This window comes from Tyto alba, unplaced genomic scaffold (genome assembly GCF_018691265.1).
Source record: "Tyto alba isolate M040663 unplaced genomic scaffold, T.alba_DEE_v4.0 Super-Scaffold_41, whole genome shotgun sequence".
NCBI classification, from domain to species: Eukaryota; Metazoa; Chordata; class Aves; order Strigiformes; family Tytonidae; genus Tyto; species Tyto alba.
Window position 1 is genome coordinate 2047105 of NW_024881317.1, and position 22764 is coordinate 2069868.

Here is a 22764-nt window from a genome sequence, read left to right on the forward strand (position 1 = left end):
TAAAAGCTTAGCTAAATAATACAGAAAAAGAGATGACACGCCCACCATTTATTCTCTTTTTAAAAACTAAACAATCATTTAATATGTTCGTAGTATTCTGCCTTTCAAAATGAGTATGAATATGGAAGCAATAAGCATACCTGTACGAATCAAACAACCTAAAAGAATTTCATTGCAGTGCCTTCCACACTTAGATAAATTACTGAAATCAAATTAATACGGTGGGGTTTTTTAAACTCTTTGAAGTAGCAGCAGACGTTAGTTGATAAACTGAATATTAAAATTTAGGAACCTTATTAACAGAGGTTAAAAACAAAAAGAAAGGCAATTCCATTTTTAATAAAACCGCATATACAGATATCGCAGCCAACACCCAGCAGATGAATCCTTCTCCCACCCTCACAAAAAAAAAAATTAAAAAAAAATCTGCTTGTCAGAGCTCAAGAAAGTGCAGTTTTATTTGACATTTCAATAAGTGGAACACAGCATTACAAATCCATCTAACTTTACTGAAACAATTATTGAAATTTGTACCTTCAGGCCATGTATGTTCCGTTTCCCAGGAGGCTTGCAGGCTGAAACAGTAATTGACTAAATTGTAGAACACATCAGGGCCATTTACAAATTTGCTCAAAATGAATCTTTTAAAAAGAAATGAGGGTGACACCAAAATTAGCAGAGAGAAATGATTGAAAAGTGCCTCACAAGACCCAGAGTGGGAATTATGAACCAGGATTTTTAACTTGCAGGAGTGAGCATTTATAAATGCTAAGAGCTTTCTGACACCATGTAATATAAATTCTAATTTCTGCTTAAAACGCATCAAAATCAAGAGAACTGTTGGCTTAAATTATCAGATTCTTTTTGTAATTCAAATTAAAATCTTATGTCACTATATTTTCACACGCTTTGTTTTTTCTGGCAGTTAACAGAAATATTTGCAAGATGTATTTTAAAGGAATCAGCTGCCACACATCATGAATTAGTCATATTGTCAAATGCAGACAGCTTGTTTTAAACGTGGAAAAAAAACACGTCAGGGGCAGCAGCAGTGAGCCTCGAGAAACCAAGTACCAGATAAATGCAATACGAAGTGCCACATTTTGGACACAGATGTACAAACGTGGCATCTTATGAGGATATCTAGGTTTACAGAGGGACCTGCTGCTTGAGGAGAAAGTGTTTTCCTAAAGTCTCTCGAAGTATATATTGCCTTGTTCTTCCATTCGGTGGATGTGCTTTTGTCAAATGCTAAAGCCACAAAGGCTTCTAGCTACATGTTACAGACAGTTCCCATTTTAAAACTACAGTGCCCTACAAATTGTATGTTAAAGGGCCTGTCACTTTTGATTGATTGTCTGAGGAGGGATGAATTTGATTTTTCTCTTTCTCTGATGCACATGCATTTCACTTCAATTTTTGACAGCAGGAAACAGAACTATTTATTAGTCAGAAGGACACAGATGATAGTTATTAAACACATCAGTTAGGGCCAGGCCATGCGCCTTTAAATGACATTACAAATTACCATGTGCATCTTAAAGAAGAAAAATATTATGATACTGTGGGCTTTAAAAAAACCTACCAGAAAACAATAAACTATAATAAAATACATATAAGCATATTATATTTTTGCAGTAGATTAAAATCAACATTTTGAACGACATATTAAAAGAATAATATTTTTTAATGACACATACTTGGATGGTATATTCACCTTGCATTCCATAGATGGGATATAAGTAACATAGACAGGAGAGATATATACGTGTGTGTTTATGTATATGCATATATAGAGATTTATTTTCAGAATTAAAAAAACTCTCTCACTCTTACGACCCAGGCAGCAACAATGCTTGCTTTCTTTTTTTTTTTAATAGACAAAATATAAATTTTTCCCCTTGAAGCCCTTCAAATTATTAAGAGAGTACAGCACAGCCAAGGTACCACAGGATGGCACATGGACATTTTTGCTACTGGCAGGCTTTATGGAACGCAGGAGTTTTCAGCAGCAGACTGGAGACAGCAACTGGGAGCTTCCTCAGAAGCAAGAGGGGCAGAAGGGGAAAAGGACTCAAAGGAAGATCAGGCTTGCAAAGAAAGCTGTTAAAAAGGGAAAAACCTTAAATTACAGGCAGAAAAGCTGCACATTACTGATCGGGCTTTAAACTGCAGTACATAGAGAGACATGGCCAAAAGGGCATGAAAGAAAAGTGCTTGGGCTAAGAAAAATTGGGATGGTTCATCAGAGAGGCAGGACAAGACAGAAAAAAAAAAAAAAAAGGCAGAAAAGCTTATTTTGTTTGATATTGCAAAAGAGCAGCAACAGAACTTAGAGGCAGTCTGGGTATGAAGGGAGTGCAAGGTAGCTTTAAAGCTGTAACCTAGAAAGAATAAATGTTTTAAGAAGGTGATTTGGAAAGATGAAACAGCAACTCAGCTCTGAAGCAATTCAGAGTAAGTGGCAAGGCACCTGCGAGGAAACACCCAGCAGACACATGCGTAGCTAAGCCAGTGGTGAAAATGTGGAGATAATACATGGGGACCGTATGCTCAGCAGTGTGAATTCTGAATCTGTACAGTCAAAGGTTATCCTTGGATGTCAAGCAAACAGAAAAAGGAAACAGCAGCAGGAGTAGGAATCTACTTGGCTGGTTCTTCAGAAACCCAAAAGGAGAATCTAAAAGAAGGTTAAACCTGATTTGTAATCTCAAAACATCCCTTTAAACACTCAGGCACTCCAGCTACTGAGCACCTCCTGCCAGAACTTCCTTGAACTGTTCGCTTAAGAGGAAATATATCTAATTGCCTTGTACTTCCAAGGAGGGTTCCCCACTTACTAGGATCATCCACTTCATTAGTTTCTCCAAACCACGTGAAAGTCAAGCATTTTATTTCTTGCAAGTGGTGGTCGGCGGTTTTAGACAAAGTGTATGTCAGTAATTAAGTGGCCTTCTAGAGAAAGAGGTTCAGGAGAAAGGTTGAGACCCTCACACCCCAGCCTGGGAAGAAGCAGAAGATAGCTTCCCTCTTCATAGCTGTCCCTGCGCTCATCTCACGAGAACACATTTCGGCTGCTCGTTGCTCTGGAGTCCCACAGCTCAAATATATATATATTTAATATATATTTTTATTATTATATATATATTTATTTTTATATTATATATATATATTTATTATTATATATATATTATATATATATAATATATATAATACATAATATATAATATATACTATATAATATATAATATATACTATATAATATATATATTATAGATATATATATGTGTGTGTGTGTATATATATATATATATGGGAGTCCCCCTCTCAATTGGATCCTGCTAGCCTGAGCCGTAAAGAAAAATAGACTCCATATTCCCTCTGAATTCAAGTCTCTTTTCCATAGGAGCATACTAAACTACCAGGAAACCCAGCCTCCTTTTGAGACTTTATTAGCATGTGTTTGAGAAGGCTGTTGGTTAATTGCCCAATTCAAACTTCAGAGAGTTGTAAGTAATGGAAGTCTGGAATGTTTAATTGGGAAACTCATAGTATGATTATTTGTATAATATCAGTTAAGTGAGAAGAGTTTAATTTTTAATTATTTCAATTAATTTATTGCTGGGAGATTTACTTGGAGAATTTAAACCTTATCTGTTTCATCAATTAAGAATCAGATTCAAAGACTGGATATACCGAGAGCATCTGAATGAATCAGCGGAATTATGTAATACATTAGTCTTTTTTTAACCATTATTTGAGTTCAGAGAGAGCAGTGCATTCCCAAAACCTAACTAGCTGCCTACGGATTTTTGTTCAGGATGTAGATGACCTATTTTCTAATTGCCTCAGCCCACACAACTGATTACATCTTTCCCTGTTCAGGAGAACTATTAAAGTACTTGTGATCATTTTGATACCACTGCTAAGTGCCCAAATCTCAAATAAAATGTGTCACAGACAGAGCTTCTGTAACAAACATGTTCCCGTTTTCAAAATGGACAATAACAGACACATTCCCCAAGTCTGTTAGACTAATTAATGATACTAGAAGATCTTAACAAAGCCCAATTTTCCTAAGTACCCCAAACTTAAGTTATTCATCTGCTTTGGTTTGAATACATGCAGAATCATCACCGATGAGTTTTTTAAATGTACTTAAATATGTACTATGCAAAGTGAATCTTGTTAGTCTAATTTACTCCAGTAAATTAGCTATTTTATATGCAATAAATGTAGTTTTCGCTACACTCCCCACTATAATGAACTCTTCTATCCAAATTAAGAGGTAAACATCACGTTACGTGCATTTAAACCTCCCAAAAACATAACTGTTGATGAAACAGTTTACTGATATCATCATTGTTGATTAGAATTTGTTAAGCATTACCTCTCGGATATATCTGTAGAGGCTCTATTAACTGTCCATTTACTTGCTGTTCCATTACAGTGGAGTAATACTGCAAAGAGATTAAAGAAAGAGATTACTCAGTAACATATGAATAGTAGTAAGAGCACTTATGGATTGTTTAATTCAATGTATTTATTTTTTTTAAAAATTGCCATGGTACATATCAGCCTCTAGAATGCCTTCTTACCATTTGCAAACGTTCACACAACAAAGCGGCACGGGAGGAACGTAACCAAGGGGCTGCGATACCCAGCGCAGGGATCTGTTATTGGCTCAGCTAAGCAAGTTTCAGGCCCACCTGAAACCTGGAAAAGCTTCAGAAGAGCGAGCAAATGAAACATTTACAGCAAACACAGCAGTTGCCACACCTGGAGAAGCCGGGAAAACCAGTCAAATGTGGAAACAAAGAAGTGCTGTAAATATAGTCAGAAACCGTGCAATTAGGAAAACTCCAAGGGAGGAAATAATCTGGAAACTCTCCAAGAATTTGCAGTGATGAAGCACAGTCAGGGCAGTTGGGGCCACATCCCACATAAGCGGAGATGTCGTGCATTCCCTTAGCGGATAAATGTAACGCACAGCAGCGTATGCAGAACACCACCCCAGGCACACACTGAGTCCTGGGACTCCACAGGAAGAGCTGGGAGCGATCCGGGGGCACGTTTACTGATAAAGAAAAGCTAGGAATGGACAAAAAGGGATGCAAAAGTATCTGAGAACATCAAGACCCAGGAAGGCAGAAAATATGCAACGTGGTATGAGGAAGCCTGAGAAGCGGCACAAGGATGAGGATGAGTAGTGGCATTAAATGAAGAAATACACATTTGGATTAAATAAACTGAAATCTTTATTAGCCTTTTTTAATTGACCCTCACTCCTGAGGAGGGGTGAATGCTCACCAGACAGGACAGTTAACATTACGACCAGACAATCCCAGGGCAGGAGACGGACCTTGCTATGAGTTTACTGACTATAATCCCCACGTCTCTCATCACCATGTGTTAAATACTGAAACCACATCACAAGGCGCGTTTCTTCTGCAATCGCCGAACATCTTTGAAGCAAACACGCTGGCAGTGGGCCAGATCTTCGTGGCATAAATCAGTGTAGCTCTACTGACTTTCATGCTAATTCTCACCAGCCAAGTGTGGTCTAAGACTTCAGCATGTCAGTGTTACCAGCGCTTTGTGATACTATTACTCAAACTGGCAAGAATGGATGTCAACAAGGGAAAAAAAAAATTCTAAGCCTCTATGGAATCAAACACATGTATTTCACTCACACCAACGGTTTCCCATAATGCAAGCATTTTTCCTTATGCAACTTAAAAAAGGCGAAAGTGTATGAGCTACCTAATGGTACATAAACGTTTTTCTTTCTTCTTACAATGGGATTAAACACGTGAACTATAGTAAGCAAACGTTAGATGGACACTAAGGCCAATTTATACGCAGAAGTTTTTCCAGTGCAACTGTTTTTCACATTTGTGTCAAGAAGCAGGAAGAAATTTCCCTTTTGTGAAAAAACTGTTATGAAGAATATTGCTGAGGGTTTAAGGATCCAGCCTCACCTCCTGTGAGTACATCTAGTACAACGCCTGCTGCTAAAAGCATTTCCCTCAAAATCTCACCACCAGACTTTTGAGGGGGGCATCTCATTCATATTAGCGTACAAACATACAAATCCACATCTTAAATAACTGCGTGACATGTGATTTTGCTGTGCTTATACAGAGCAAAGCTATTCATTACAAAAGCCCACTGTTGAAACGATCAAGAGGTTTTTCAGGAGTCACGACTACCCCATAGACTTATTTTGTATTGGGGGGAGGGGGGGGGTGTCACGAATAACATGTCAAATCCTCCCCCACGTCCCTTCATAAAAATGCATCACCGGTACTTAATAGTTACGGATCTGTGAGGGAATCGCCAGCTCCACTGAGGACCAAAATTGCTTAAGAAAACCAAACTTTTTTATTACCAGTTTACTAGTGGCATTCTATGACCTGAAGACATATATATACACAATATAAACATATGATATACTCTCTAGAACAATAAACTAAAATATACATACATGAGGCTGTTTCCTACCAAAAAAAAAAAAAAAAAAAAAAGAGGGAAAGAAAAAACCATGGGCCTCTCCATTACTCAAACAGTGATGACAAGTAAATGAAATATCAATCATGTAAGCTGTCAACCTTTTGGGACAGCAATAACTGTTAACAAGTAGTCTGGAAAAATTGTCTGAAAATGACTTGTCCTCCACACATGAGCATTTGAGGTTTCCATGGAAAATTAAGATGCCAGTGGCTATTTGGAACAATGTTCAGGTATTCTTTTTAATGGAAAATTTGCCAGTTATTGATCCAGAGCATGTACCCCTTGCTTTCAGAAAGCTGCAAGCAACTTTCCAATCAGTGGCTGTCAAAAAAATTACTGCCTTTTTATACTGATACAAGACAACAGCTAAAGTGCAACTCCATTGCTACTCAATGTCTGTCTTTAATTAACCACAATGCACGACAGAAAAATAATTTTACCACTCCATAATATTTGCATAGGCACAATACAAAGTACTTCTGCGTACTCTAAAATAATTCCAGAACTGCCTAAAATAACTTACTGTCAAGTTCAGATACCAAAGAACCTAAAGATAAGAGGTCTTGCATGATGCAAAACATGTTCCCCAATTATAACATCACCTGCACAGAAGAGATCTGTATTCTCGGGGAATTATTTTTATGTTTTTAAACTAAAAGAAAACCCTTCACTTTCATTTTGGAGAATACTAGGCAGAACTGGAGGCAAATCGCACTATATGAAAATTCCTAGAAATATTTCAGCAGCTGTTTAATCCTCCATATTTGTTGCAGGCCTCAAAATACTCAAAAATTAGTATTTTTCTTCCCCGGTATATTCTTCAAGATTACAGTAGATTCATTACTTTTCTTGCAGGCTAAGAATATTTGTTTTCTTATAAACATATCCCAAAATGACACCTATAGGATGTTAGAAAGTTAAAACATCAGTGCAACACTCAAATAGAAAACTAGTTTAAAACCGAAGGGGAAATTTTCAGAGAAGAAAAGCTGCTCAAGCGGAAAGAAGTCATTTACAGACATCCCATAATTTTTAAGGGAAAGCAGAGAGTTGAGCAATCATAACTCTAATGTACTGAAACTTTAACAGTAAGCTTGGAAGCATAGCAAAAAGATGACCTTACAAAAGCATGATTAATCTTAAAACTGTGCCAGGAAAATTCAAGTTTTCCAGTTTAACAGCAAAAATGGCAGACATTTATAAGGAAAAAAAAAAAAAAAAATCAAGAAATACAAGGAATTTCAGTGGGGAATCATCACCAGTGATCTAGTTGCATGAAACAAAACTTAAAAAACCCCTCAAACAAGCGAGCAAGATTTTTCTTCCCCTCTTTCACACAACTGTCTTTAATATCGAACTTGTATTACAACGGTCTCACCTCCTCTGGAGAGAAAACTGCGCATGAGTGGGGTTTATTTAATAAGCCCCTTGAGTTTCACAGAGATCAATCACCAGCATCTGGAACCTGCACTTCTTTCACCCCAGGATTAAGTCACAGGCAATGACTGAAGTCTCTTTGAACCAAGGTCTGCTAACAGACTTCCAGGCAACGAACGTCCACCCCAGCCGCTGCGTGGCAAGAAATAGTACAAACTCTGAAGGTATCAAGAAGGTCGGAACCAGCCCTCCTGAAGCCTAGGAAACAAGCCCCCTTCGTAGGGCACATCGATCCTTTGATGTGCCAAATTCACAACAACGGGGTTTTGCCAAAGGCTGGAGAACACGCGCCCAAGAGCGATCCATCGAGCAGAGACTCGCGCAAGACGTGGGCGATCCAAGCGCGCCCCCGCTCCGCTCCCTCTGCGCCGGGGAGCTGGGGGCGACTGAGCCCGACCAAGACATTCAGTCCCACCCAAACCACCTACAAAAGGTACTGAACAGGGCTTGTTTCTGATATAAACCCAGTTAAGGCATTAGCCCAGCGAGAAGCGCGCTTTGTAAGGAACTAGCATTCCATCTGGCTTAGAGAGAAAACACCCATTTGTTATTTTCCTGCTTATCAATTTAATTTGAAAGGAAATGTTAAATGATTTTTTTTTTCACTTACAACTGCAACATGAAAGATACATTGAAGTTCCATTCAAATTATTTTGTTTCAGTAACTGCATACTTTCTGGAGACAGATTTTATATTTATAGGTATCTAGATAGAGATTTTACCCACATCTACGTACATAAAGGCACACATAGACACGCATATATCTCATATTAAAAAACAGAAAATACGTCTTTAAATCCTCTATGAATATTGAGCCTGCAGCTACAATGAAACTCTTCTGTTAGGAGGGGTGAAAGTCTCCAGATGAAAGTAGATTTTGAAAAATTTTTAGAGCCCAGGGGTTCATTTTTAATGAGCCGTTACTTTAAGTACTGCATAAAAAATACAAGAAATTGATAGTCCATTTAGCCTGCACTATACCTAATGCAAAAGTCATTAAGATGCATTATTCTTAATGTTTATGATATGATCAGTAAGTGTACAAGTCTCTTTTTTCAAAAAGTCAAGAATGTCCATATATCTCATATGATACAGTTTTTAAACACCTACACTTAATACAGGAGTATCGTACTGTGAACTTAATACAGAAATATTGTACTGTGAACACTACAGCTGACGTTAACACTTTGATACAAGCAAAAATACACAAGCAGAAACCAGAAAACATGGAAAATATTAACATTTGTTATACTATACCTACATAGGATAGCATGGCTTTCATTTCTTCATCGCTTCTAACAGTAATCCGATCACCATCCTCATCTTCATCTAACAAAGAAATGTATTACGTTCATGAACAATGAAAGAAGGATATTTACAATTTTAATACGTAAGGTTTTTACCTGGACTTTTACAAGCAAATAAAAATACAAAGAATGTATAAGCCAACTACACAGGTAACCGGGTACTCTGAAATAATAATGTACAGTGACTCCAAACGTTAATTAACAGAGACTACAATTACATCTAAAAAGAGGGCATGAACAAAGTGCCCAAAACTTTGCTCTCAACAGTCCCTTTACTGCCAGCCCCTCTCCAGAAGCCGACTGCCTTGCACATGCTATAATACCCCCTGCTGAAACCTATCAAGGTATTCTTTTGACACAGCAAACAGAATGTAGTTTCTTAGTGTGCTTCGATCCTCTCAGATGGAATCACGTTTTGGCAGTTTCTTTCATCAGAATGACTAGAAATTAAAAAAAAAAAAAAAAAAGACTTGTATACCTCCCATTAAAATCTTCTGGTCTTACTGTCAACCCTACCTCATCTCCCCTGCCCTATACCAAATTCCTCCCACCCCTCTGCCCCCATGCCTGTTACAAATCGTTACAGGCATCTCGGCTTCCTCATGACACAGCAGTCCTGACTTAAAAACATTAACTTACAAGCAGACACAAATCCGCAACGTTTATAGAGAGAGATTTAGACAAAGGCAGAAGTTTGTGAATGAGCAAAACCAGGCTGCGTCTTTGTTCACAGTGGAAGTGTGGGTGAGGAGGAGGCAGGAGGCTCGAGCAGCATTACCAGGCAATAATCACGGGTTTGTGATGAGTGCTCGGGCACGGCCACAAACGCACAGACACGGCACTTCTGGCGTAACGAAAGAGGCTGCTGGAGAAATAGAACCATGGGAAAGGGAGCGAGATTCGGAAAGGCTCCAGCAGAGCAAGGCATTCAGAAAGAATTATTAATACGAAGATCTGAAGGAGGAATAGACTTTTCCAAAGACATATGGCGGGATTCAGCAGGTGCAGATTTACCAGGGGGCTCAATCCCCGCCATTAGCACCAGCTGGTGCAACAACACGCTCCAGTGTCACCAGCCGCGGTTGCCGAGGCTCCCCGTGCGGTTCCTCCCCTCCGACGGGAGGGCGACCACCCCGTCCCCTCCTGCCCCGCTCCTCGGGAACAGCTCCTACACCCACACCACGGGCGAGCTGCACCGCTCGCCAGATGAACGGAACGGACCCCTCCCCTCCAAATCAGCTTCAAAACGTTCATTTCTTTTTATTGCTCTAGCTATGGGGGAGAAGGGAGGGGTTAATGATCTGTCTCCAATTTTTGCCTGCTGCAATTTAAGTATCTTCCTTAGATACTTATTAAAAAAAAAAAAAAAACCAAACCCACAAAACCAAAGCACATTGGTGTACAGCCTAGTTTTACATTGTTTTTTTCCCTTTGGACAGGGAGCTCTTTGAAAACCAAACAACAACAAAACATCCAACTGATACCAGAGATTGACAACTCCACACGCCTTTTTGACAGAAAACATCTATGATGGGTAATCTCAACCACGCAGGCCCATTTGAGTTGGGATAGTTAAAAGACCCGAGACCCCCACCTCTACCTGAAAGCCGATGTGTGTCAGGACACATCCACACACACGAGGACGGGCAGACCAGAACAATTTTGCCCGTGCTCCGAGTCGCAAGCACGCCGGTCAGGAAGCCGTACGGTCACAAAAGAAAAGATCTCTGCCCGAGCTAACGTGCACCGAGGGTTCAAACACTGGTTAAATACCAAAGGGCGAGGACGTGGAGATGAGCGAGTGCATTTACACGGCTTTGGGACCGAAGCAAGTTTGCTCCTGACCAGCTCGGGATGCGAGCAGAGCCTGGGGGCAGTCTGTCTGTCTGTCTGTCTGTCTGTCCCCATCTCTACAGACGTGCTCTCTCCAATCACAGCCCCTGTGGACTACATCAGCATTAAAAAGTGCCATTATACCCCTAGATGAAAACTCGCTCTTGCTCCTAGTTATGCAGAAGAATCTGGGAAGAGATCTGAGTCAACAAATTAAAATTACTCCAGAAAACGAGTTTGTTCATTTTGCCTCTGAAGACCTAGCAGGTAATTCTGAGGCTATAAGGAAAAGAGCAACATAATGCAGAAGAGAACAAAACAATAGAGAAATAATATTAATAATTAAAAGAAACCCTAACACTTAGAATTACACTTTAAAAATGTACTGGAAGAGAGCTAAGGGACACTGGAAACATGGAAGTTGGAAGAGGAACTAGATAGCACAGCAGTGTCCTACAAGAGCCTTGTCTCATGGAAATTTAACTGGTGAACTGCCAGATTGCTAAAACTACTTGCTAGGGTTACCAGCCTGCAGCGAGTCATGAATGATGAAAAGATTAAGAAGAGTTAGTGAGTTGAAACTGAATGCTTCCTTGCCTGGAAACATTTTCAGCAGAAAGGAGGAGGAGTTGTAAAACTGCTACCTGGCCGAAACCCAAGTCCCAGTCGCAATGTGGAACGGAGTTCGAAAGGCTGAAGAAGCAGCTGTTGGAACAGTGAACACAATGAACGCCGTGCACCAGCAAGAAGGGATCAGAGTAAAAAGCAGAAGAGGGCAAACATACGACAGAGGGATGAATATACAGAGTTCAAAGCTGTGAAAGAAACCTGGCTTGAGGGAGCAAACTGAGCTGGGACCACCAAAAAAAGAAAAAAGATGAAAAACTCTTAGAGCCTGCTTGCAAAATATTTATAAAAACAACAACAACAACAAAATAATCACACATTATTCATTGCAAATGATTAAGAAATTAACTCCAAAGTTCCCAGAACTGCAAAATTCCTGATGGTGGTACAAAAAGAATAAATGATAAAATAGGCTGATGAAAAGGCAGAAAGTGCTACCTGGCATTAAAAAAGCCAAATCTAAACTAGCCAGGTGATGCTTCTAAAGAGCAAAACCAGGGAAAAAAAATATATATATTTCTTGTATCTGTGCAAAGATCCTCTGCCACCCTATCATGACATTTAAGTGGGCACAACCCAAAAACTAGCTAGATATGATGACACATGGGTTCAGAAAGATTTCCAGGCTTCTCTACTTGCCTAGAGCACAGCAATACGATTTTCCAGCACATTAGGGAAGCAAAAGTAGAACCAAAAAAGCCTACGTACTGGCTGGATTTTGCTAATGTCACTTAAAATGGAGGAAGAAATCCTCACAAGATACCAAATAGAGTGCAGCAGATGGTAAACAAATATTATGAAGCAATCTTCACAAAATCTGCAGTGTGTCACAAATATACAAAATGGCAGAGTTTGGATAAAAGGATCATAACAGGCCATATGTTGTTAGTGATTTTATTTGTAGCGATGTGTAAAACAGTGGAGAAATCCACATAAAGGTCCAACAGCAGGAGAAGAGCAGCCCCAGGTAGGAGCCGCAGTGGATGGTACACTGTAGATAACAATGACTGAACAAACAGTAGAGGAGCCTACAACGGCTGGCAATTATCCACATCTGAAGCAGCAATGAAGCAGGTGAGGATGCAGCTTAAGCTGGTAAAATCCAGGCGTTTGATATGGAAAAAGTAACCAGGAAAATCACGCATCAATATACATAACATATTTTAGATGCCAGTTAAATGGCAGGGGAAATGGTTTTGTGCAGATGTAAATGACAGACTAGAGACATGAACTGAAAGCACAGAAGCAGATGTTAGAAGACACAACGAAATAAGTATTTCCAGGAAAGTTCTACACATGGTACCATTAATATGGGCTACTGCCCTGATTGCAGCGACTGCTACTGGTGCATGAAGTTCAAACAAAGCTAATGTGCAATGTGGGAGGTATGTAAAAAAAATATTAACAACTCATAAAAAAAAAAAAAAAGGCAAGGTCTGGAGCCTGGTTTTGCTCAGGTCTCTGAAGAAAGTCTTGCTTTAAAAAGCAAGGCAGAAGAAATGTTGAGGCTACGGAGATATAACACAATCTCAATTCTTAGGTTTCTGGTATTTTAGGAGAGGAAAACATAAACATATGAAAAGAAAAATGGAAAGCGCTAAATAGTACTTGAAGGACTGTAAAACAATGTTTCTTTTGATTATCTACACACAGAATTATCCATAATGCTCTAGAAAGGGGAGAAATACTACTAATAATGCAAGGCCCTATCTTGTTGTATCTGCTCTCTCCTCTTCAGCATCACTGCCTTACTTGTGTAACACTTCCTAATCCCCTCCAGCTCCTTCTTGCTACCATCTCTATCAAAGGAATACACAGGGTTACATAGAAAAAAAGAATTAATAAACATTAAAAGGGAATAGCAGGAGCCCTCTCTACCTGGAAGAAAAATCTAGCTCGGTATCTTATCCCCCAAGACACAGATGTTTGACTCCCCTTTGCAGCTTATTGCTCTCCAGATAGGACAATCCTCCAGGAATCCCGCCAAAAATAAAAACAAACAGGGTGCAAAGACTAGAGCTGAAATAGAGATTAGCACATATAGGTCTACATCTGCACTAACATGATCACCGAGAGCTTTCCTAACTCAGCAAAAGCATAATATAACCACCTCCACGAGGTTCAGGTGCTGTTACGGGCAATGCCAACCTACAGCTTTCTCAGATCCTACACAGAAATTATTCTTCCCAGCTTCTCAACCAGGCCCACATGGCATTTTAGAAGTTACTACTGCTGCCCAAGTGTAACCAGGTGCCATTTCCCTGCAGCTCTCCTACCCGCTCCAGGAGCTGAAGCTGAGTAACTACTGCCACCTCCCACCCTCACCCAGGAGACAGAGATGATGGTGTATTTAGCCTGAGCCCAGCAGAAGGGAAAAAGGAAAACTAAACAGACAGCAGTCCTTCCAGCAAAAAACAAATGTTTGTTCCAGTGAGAGGAAACTTCAATTTCTAATGCTGCTATATTTGGTACAAAATCTGTACGTTGTACCACAGTTCTGTAAAAGCTGCTGTTCTGGTTTCTTTCAATGGAGGATTAAAATTTCAAAAACTTAGACCTAACAGGTACTTTATACTTTTCATTTAATTCGAGCAATATAATTGCAGTGAGGAGTAAGAGCACGGTAAGGTCATGCTGGTAATTAAAGCTATATTGTAGAAATATGCTCATTCAAGATGTGATTAAATAATAAAATATTGCTTAGTTCCGTATCAACATTAAACTTGCATTAATGCATAAATATTTAACTGTAACATATAACAAACATAAACATTATTTATTTAATAAATGACAGCCCTGTAATGTGACAAAGGAGACAGTTTATACAAGTCATACTTACACTCAAATGCTGTTGTCGTTGCATCTGGCAAAACTTGACCGATGACATCCTAAAATGTAAAGAAGAATTAGCTGTATATCAAATGGAAAATGCCTGAGATGATTTAGAGTAAATCATCTTAATCACTCCCCAGCTGCAGGCTGAAAACCTAAAGACCTGCTACTCACCACTGCCCCAAAATTACAAACTTTTTAGCGTACACCACAAATCATAGTGCTCTTCCCTTCCTCTTCACATTACCTTGAGAAAAACTGTTATCTTTACAAATAACTCAATCATAATTGCAAACAAGTCAGTGCTGTCTGATCTTGCAGTTTAAAGAATCGACTTTGTCCATAGGTGATAGAAAAATGTACTAACTCATCGAAGTCAGTCATAAAAACAGAGGTTTATGAATGGCTTTTTACTTAAGAAAGGATGTTTTCTCTCTCGGTCCTTCTGCTTACATCACCCCAATTCCTCCTCTTCACCCCCAAACAACTGCCCCGGTCCCCTCTCCCACCACAGGGTAACCTCATCGCACAGCCCCAGCTCCTGCCCTGCCTGCAGCTCAGGAACATCAGGGTAACCAACAGCTCCGGCTGGGTTTAGGGCTGCCACGGGGAATTAAAACAGTAGCTGCGAGACTGAACAAATTTTTGTTGCTTTGACTCTGCAACGGCCCGGGAAAGCGCCGGGACCCAGCAGCTGCGCCGAGCTCCCGCTGCTGCCTCGCAAAGCAGCGCTGTGCCTCAAGATGCTCTCCACTCCACGCAAGCCGCCAAGTTTGGAGAGCTCTCTGTCATTCTTAATTGGAGTTTAAACTTCTGCAAAACTTGGTGGACCGATTCAAACACTGGAGGAAACAAGGTTAAAATACCTGGAGAAGCGGAAGCACTAACCTAGAAGGCAACCTCCAGCCTTGGCGTTGCGACCATGCCGTGCGGTGCCAATATAAGCCTTCCCTGTACAACTAAACCAAGAGGAAGACAGCTCTTTTTTTTATATATATATATATATACACACACACACACTTTTTTTTTTTTTAGCCTTTATATACAGCATTTACTCAAAATTCAGTGACAAATAGCTGCTCAGACTGAAGTCATCCTGGCCTCCCAGTGCATGTGCTGTTGTCAGCCTTCGCAAGGCTGCAATATGTCATGTCAGGGCACAGCATAAATGCACAGCATGGTTTTTTCCTTCCTGCTGCCTGATTTCTCATGTCAGACAATCCCTCCACTGACAGTGTCACGAAGTGATTAGAAATTAATGAACAACAATATTTATTGTAGCACATACACTGCGAACATCTCGGGGTGCTAAGCACCCCCGCCCCCCCCCATACCAAAGCTTTAGTGATCACGGTCCTGTCATTTCTGGTTTTTCTATTTTTTGTTTAGTCTAAAACCAGGAAATTAAACATTCCGTGCTATGCTAAAGAGACACAATTAATACAATGAGAAAGCACAAAAACAACCTAAAGATTTCCACAGAGCTAACTGAAACAATATTTCTAAAACTTTCTCATGCTGTCTTTTCCTTTTGATGCTAAAATAAATCAGTAATATGTAACTTAAACTATTAATTGTATACAAAAAGACATGCAATACAGCATACCTAATTACATAGACTGTAAATCTGTGGAACCAAAAAAATAAAGAAAAAAAAAAAACAAACCCAAAACATTACCACGTTAACAAAAATTCTTCCATTTAAATACTTCTATAGGGTTTGACAGCTCTGTCGAATTTTCAGTCAAAAGCCAGCCAAGCTGCATCCTCTGTTCCTAACAAGAAATTAAAGTCTTGACTAAACAGAAGACTCTACGGCTAACTAATTATTTCTAAATCCATTTGGTTAAGCACTGAAAATTCCTCAGCAAACACACTTTAATTGTGTTAGATTTAAGCCACTTGTAAATGTTCTTATGTGGGCACACAGCTGCTTCCATGAAACGGATTTAAAAATTGTTAGCAGAAAAGGACCCCAGTTCTGGGGTCTTTAAAAACTGTATTTAAGAGGCGCGTAAGCGTGGCACCGAGACAGCGACAGTTTTGATGGCCCCAAATATCTGCTGGGAAAGCTCCAGGACTGTCAAATCCACAATAGCACCGAAACAGTGATGATAAATTCTTACACACTCACACACCCCGTCAGAATAACTTTTTCTATATGTTGGGGCTTCTTTAAAATGGGTAATAACCAAGCACATGAATTTAAGAACTATGCGCCATAACTCTGTCTTACACTAAATCAATAGTTGAAAAGAAAACCCTACCAACAGCCACAAAAACTTTGCCCTGGTTGACTTTCAATATTTTTATTAACGCATCTGAGAAAACCTAGCCTTGCAGGGAGTGGGAGGGAGGGAAATTTCACCATTACTCTGTTGTTACCATAGTTATTTTCATCAGCTACACAAGACTTCCATGCTCAAACATTCAGCAGACCTCTCAGTGACCCAAGCTTGAAAGATTACTCTAAATTTCAACAGATTACGTGTGCATGATGATTTTCTACTATCACAACAGAGATCACAAACAATAAAATACTACAACTTCTAGACATTGTTCAAGTGGGCTCACATAGATAACAGCTTCTATTTCATCTCACAAAACTGAAAAGCCTCTAAGGATGAGGAGGAAAATCAGGGAACAGCAGCTGAAACAAGAACTCTATCAAGTCTGCTCTCTAGAAGAGCTGTGGAGCACTTTCCCTGGGTGAGAAAGCAGACAATGTGAAAGCAATACTTTAAGCAGCAATGTAAATATTGAACCCATGGCCCTCACTCCCATTTCAGTTAAAACTTGTTTTATCTCAGTATGACATCATGAAGTTATCCTAAATTAACACCAACTGCCTAAACACTCTAGTGACAGCCAGGGCAAACAAACCTAGAGTCTGATGAAAAAAAAATAAGTCTGTTGTAATTCCTTTAGTGGCGCCTTTAAAATAAATCTGTTTACTAGTAACTTACAGGTCTGCAAAGCTGATATACACAGAACATATTTAAAGTGACATTATGAAGAACAACTCTTAGCAGCCAGTTTAGGAACGTAATCAAGAAAACACCTAACCCAAAGCATACAAGCAGTGCCACTTCCACGGGTCAAGCACCATCCGACTGCCTCAAGGCCAATCACCCGCACCAGCCCGCAGGCATCAGGTTTTCCAGTTTGAATACCTGCTGCACAGTTTAGTACCTGTAAAGGCTCTTCCAAGAGACAGAATTAGAGCAGATGAAAATTAAGAACTGCGTCGTTTAGCATGTAAGACGTTGCACTGAGCACCAGACTCCTGACTCCAACAGGTTATTCTGTGGCTACAGACAGGATATTTGGTAACTCTACACCACAGCTTCTCTTCTGAAAAAGGAGGATGGAAATAATCTTGCATGCCAGCCTGTGAAGCCCTGCAAGGCTAGGCTCATTTGTATTCACAAGGCTGTTCATGCTTCCGTGATGCTAAATTAGCAAAAATCGTGTTTAAAAAAAAAAAAAGAAATCTCACTGTTCTCAAAGATAATTTTATGGGGCTTTCTTAATACAAAGTACACCACAAGACCTAGCTTAGAAGGAAGAACAGCCTTACCACACAGCTAATTCAAGGCTCCCCCAAGCCCCCAGTTCCCATCAATGCTGGAGATCTGGGGGTACGCGCCTGGTTTTTGGAACTGGCTAGCAAACGTGCTTCTGCAGTTCCAGGCGAGATGGCACTTCTCATCAAACCACTCGGACCAGGGGTGCAGGGAGCAGGCTCGCACCCGCCGTGCCCCGGACAGCGGCACGCGGAGCCAGACCAGAGCTAAACAGGGCAAACAACGGGGATTTTTCAGAGCTTGATTGGGCCCCAAACAGCAGGAGCTGAGAAAAAAGGGGTACCTTGCATTCCTCTGTCTTCAATTTAGAGAGACATGGGCAGTAAGGGAAACAGTGGGGTCTGACTGGATTATTGCTATTCAGTAATTTACCTTAGTAGGGAATGTCTCAATTCTCCACGTTATCTTTAATTGATACTCTAACACAAAAGCCCTCCATAATTGCTTACCAGGTGAGTGGAAATTACAGGGAAGGCAGAAGGACAATAGCAGCCTGGGTCAGCCCTGCTCCTGCCCTCTCCAGCCACATGCAGGGCCAGATCTACCATGCGTTAGCGTACGGAGCCTTACTTCATTTAATTTCTGTAGTTACGAGATAAATTAAGTGCATATGCACACTGTGATGGCACCTCCTGAAACACAATCAGTTAGATAAATGAGGGCCTTGAGACAGTTCAAACCTTATTAAACTTCTTCCTTCTTAAGATTTCACAGTCCACAAGAGAGGGTTTTTGACATGAAAATGACAATCATTGAACGGTACCACTGCATGGCTGCACTCTCAGCTGAACACTGTCATAACACCCGTCATCCCCACATCTGAGATTTCCACTGATGGCGAGAAATGTGTCATCACCTCCTGACTCACCATACATAATCCAACACTTCCAGTTAAAACAGAGGTACTGCTGTCACCGCTGCCCTCAATGCAATAGCTTAACAGTGCGTAACTGGAAATTATCATCACCGACACAGATGTGAACTGAGGCAGAAATCTATCCACTTTCACCTGACAAAGAGCTGGGACATTTCAACCCAGGAACCATTCATATTCTTCTATCAGTGGGTGGAAATAATTCAGCGTGCAGATGGCTGGAGACAGACCTGTGTCCGCAGAGGAGCTGGGTGAAGAGAACCACAGGCCATCTGCGGCAGCTGTATCTTCCCAGAATACTGTTAACGCAGTGATCTCAACCTGCATCGCGTAGAGGAGGGAACAGGACACGTGGCCACCAGCCTGGTGCCGTTCTCCACAGTGCTCTGCTGTGCTAAATGAAAAAACTGCACGAGAGTACACTCCTCGCTTCAGCAGCTGTGCTTAGCTGGGACAGAAGTGCCTGCAGCATAGGCCATGGGCATCACTCAGCGGTTCGTGGCTGCCTCAACATACAGAGTTTCCCACACAAACGCTCCAGAAGTTTGGGAAGAACATCAGTGAATGTGAGTACCGCCACAGAAACTGGGATTTTGTAAGAAAACGAGCCATCTATGCTCCTGGCACGTTCCGTTGTCATCGGCTGAGTGGAGAAACTAACACCTAGGCCATGAAACCGGAAGCTCAACCTGCTCATAAATGGAAAAATACATTTTAAAAAGTCCAACAGATCTGCTAGATGGCTGCAAGCAGACAAGCAAGATGAGCGTCAAAATTGTGCGCGGAGGGGGAAGAATCAGAAACCTTCTCTTTGCTCAGTGACTTCAACAGCGATGCAAGACGTGACAGGGCATTAGCCAGACCCGCCTGCAGCTCTCGGCCTCAGAGCAGGGATGGTTTGTGTGAGCAAACTGGAGGCTTGCTGATGGGGTCAGCCCATTGTAGCAGGAGGTAGAATGCTCTGCGTGACCCGTTACATCACAGTCCCTCTGCTTTGCAATGCCTGTTCTATGACAGATTCCCCACATAACTGCCTCCCTAAACAGATTAGCAGTGAAAAAACAGAGTCCCGAGACATGCCAAGCTGAAGATTTGCCTGACGTGTCCTCCTTCATTATCCTTTCACTTCTTTCGGGCTTAAGAGCAGCCACAGCCCTCAGGAAGCATCACTTCCACGTGACTGGAGGTCACTGCAGGTGTTGGCGACTTTGGGTGCTTCACTGACCACAGTGACTCTTAAAAGCACTTCATATGTCAGGGGCTCTGTCGAGTTCTCTTCTCAGCACGTTGGAGGCAATCACTCAAACTCCTCACAGCCAGGCATCTCACTAGACCAGAGCTCAGTACTTTGCACTGATACAACCAATAAATCAATGCAGGTAAAGCCTACTGGAGCTCCTTCAACACCTGTACTACTGTGCTTCTGCTTATCTGGGGTCTGACTCCAAAAGGCATGCTGTCTCTTGGCATCGTATCATACCTGAAGACACAGGTTCATTTTAACTTCAGGTCAAAAAGTCATACACTGGCCCCAGCTGGAGCCTGATGAAGCAACTAGAGGAGCTACAACAACCAGCTTCAGACACAGCTCCCCACAGCTCACTGCTGTCCCAAAACAAAGACTCCTGGAGCACCCAGAGGGTCAGCACCGCTGCAGGGCCACAGCCTCAGAACAAACCCTGGGCTCCGGTTCCACTGCATACACACTTTAAGCATCAACAGCACTTTTTTTAAACCTACTTGTTAAACAGATTACACAGCTCAAATTTAAGGCCCGTATACCCCCAGCTGCTTTTCTGCTGAAGCAACGAGGAAGAAAACTAAAAAGCAAAACGGTTTTGCAAAGCCATGCCCTCAACCTGACAACCCTTCTCTATTTTAAGTAATACAACCAAACTTAAATTTCCATTAATTCTAAAATGCCAAAGGAGAGTCCAAGCATCAGTGATTATCTCACTTTATTTGGGAAAAAAAATGAAAATATGAAGCAGAATGTGGAGCAAACCTGGCTCACATTTGCATCACTTGTCTTTGAACGGTAGAGTGAGTTGTCCCAGGCTTGCTGTGTAACCACTGGAAACTCACAGCGATCGCCAAGGGGAAACTGTTCCTCCCCAAAACCTCACAGGCCTGTTACAAGTTCTGCTCCCTCTCCTCCAACTATAGAAAGCCTTCGATAACATTAAATGTTAGAAAGACTGAAACCTGGAACATCTGCCATCTACTCCAATTACCTCTGCAATCTTCTGAAGGTCCAACAATTAACATTTTCCAGCAAATCAACCCCTTAATCCCCATGTCTCTTCTCAGTAAAATGCAGCATATTGGAAGAGATCTACAGAATCTCTCTCCAATATTAATAACAGAATAAAATAAATATATGCACATGATGTGTGGTATGGGAAGACTTTTCTGTAGAGAAATAGGAGCACACGGAGTTTCTAGCAGGGATTTGTTATGTAGGAAAGTGAGGGCATCCTGAAGAAAGAAAGTATGACCTGCACACAAGGATTAGACTTTTCTTTGGGCTAAGGATGCAATCAAGAAGAAACAGTAAGTGGGATAAGTACCCCCCCTGCCATTTCTGAGTGAACACAGGATCTGTGCATACTTAACGTGCAGACAAGAAGAAAATAAGGCAGGCAAGGGTTGAGGGCAGGTCAGAGCAAAGGAGGTACAACAAACCCACAGCACAGAAATGGGCAATATCAGCAAAAGCAAGTGCGGTGACAGCCCACGTTGCGCGTTACTGCGCCTGATTTCCAAACGACAACTTTTTAGATCACCCTAAAGCGATGCCCTGTGCCCACCGCCCATCGCAGCACAGGCACAGTCAACGCCTGGGAGGAAACAACCCTTCAGCCCCTTCCCAACGGCCTGGGACCATCGCTCGGCAGTTTGGGTCCTCCTGAGCAACTGCAAAGAAGCGTTTCTCTGCATGGAGGAGCAAAACCAGCCCGTGCCGCTGCTCCAGCACCACCTCCCCTAAAGCGAGGAGCGCGGGGCACCGGCGCTGCCCCACGCCTGTGATTTTTATCAGCCTCTGCCGGCATTGCTTTCCCATTAAAACTTTCAAGTGTGGACAGGAGGCAGCAAAATGACCGTCCCTGAGGGGAGAGGAAAAAAAAAAAAAAAAAAAAAATAAAAGAAAAAAAAAGGACCAAACAAAATAAAACAAACAAACAAAACAAAAAAAAAAAAAAAAACCCAACACCCAAACAAACAACAACCACACCACACACACCCCCCCCAAAAAAAAAAAAAAAAAACAAAACAAAAAAACAAAAAACAAAACCACAAAACACCTTTCGCCTTCCAGCAAGAATTTTTGTTCCGACTTTCCTCGCCCGACCCCCGGAGCTGCAGCCCCCCGCGGGCAGCGGCAGCGGGGGGGGGGGGGGGGTCCCGGGGCCGCCGCCCCCGCGGGGACTCACCAGCACGTCCCTAAAAAGCAGCTGAGACGCCGAGTGAACGGTCCAGTCGACGGCCCCTCCGTCTGGGATCTTGATCCGGATCACCAGCGCCTGGCTCTCCATGGCGCGGGAGGGGCCGCAGAGCAGCCAGAGCATCCCCGCCCCGCCGGGCTCACATCCTGCGGCGGGCCCGGGGGGGGGTGCCGAGCCGAGCCGAGCCGAGCCGAGCCGAGCCGAGCCGAGCCGGGCAGAGCCGAGCCGGGCCGGGCAGAGCCGAACCGAGCCGGGCCTGCGCCGCCCCGCCCCGCCCGCAGGAAGGACTCGCTGCCCCGGAACCAAAA

The 22764-nt window shown here is 41.8% G+C and overlaps 1 protein-coding gene across 1 annotated transcript in view; it reads right to left on the reverse strand.

Annotated features, from left to right (window-relative positions):
• The window catches only part of MAP2K5 (mitogen-activated protein kinase kinase 5), a 139940-nt gene extending 117176 nt beyond the window's left edge, over positions 1-22764 (reverse strand). The window contains exons 1-5 of the mRNA XM_042803808.1: positions 22445-22764; positions 14557-14605; positions 9212-9279; positions 4391-4460; positions 535-575 (exon numbers count right to left, since the gene is read on the reverse strand). Coding sequence (XP_042659742.1) covers positions 535-575; positions 4391-4460; positions 9212-9279; positions 14557-14605; positions 22445-22579 — 363 coding nt within the window. The 5' untranslated portion in view covers positions 22580-22764. The remainder of the gene's footprint in view (positions 1-534; positions 576-4390; positions 4461-9211; positions 9280-14556; positions 14606-22444) is intronic.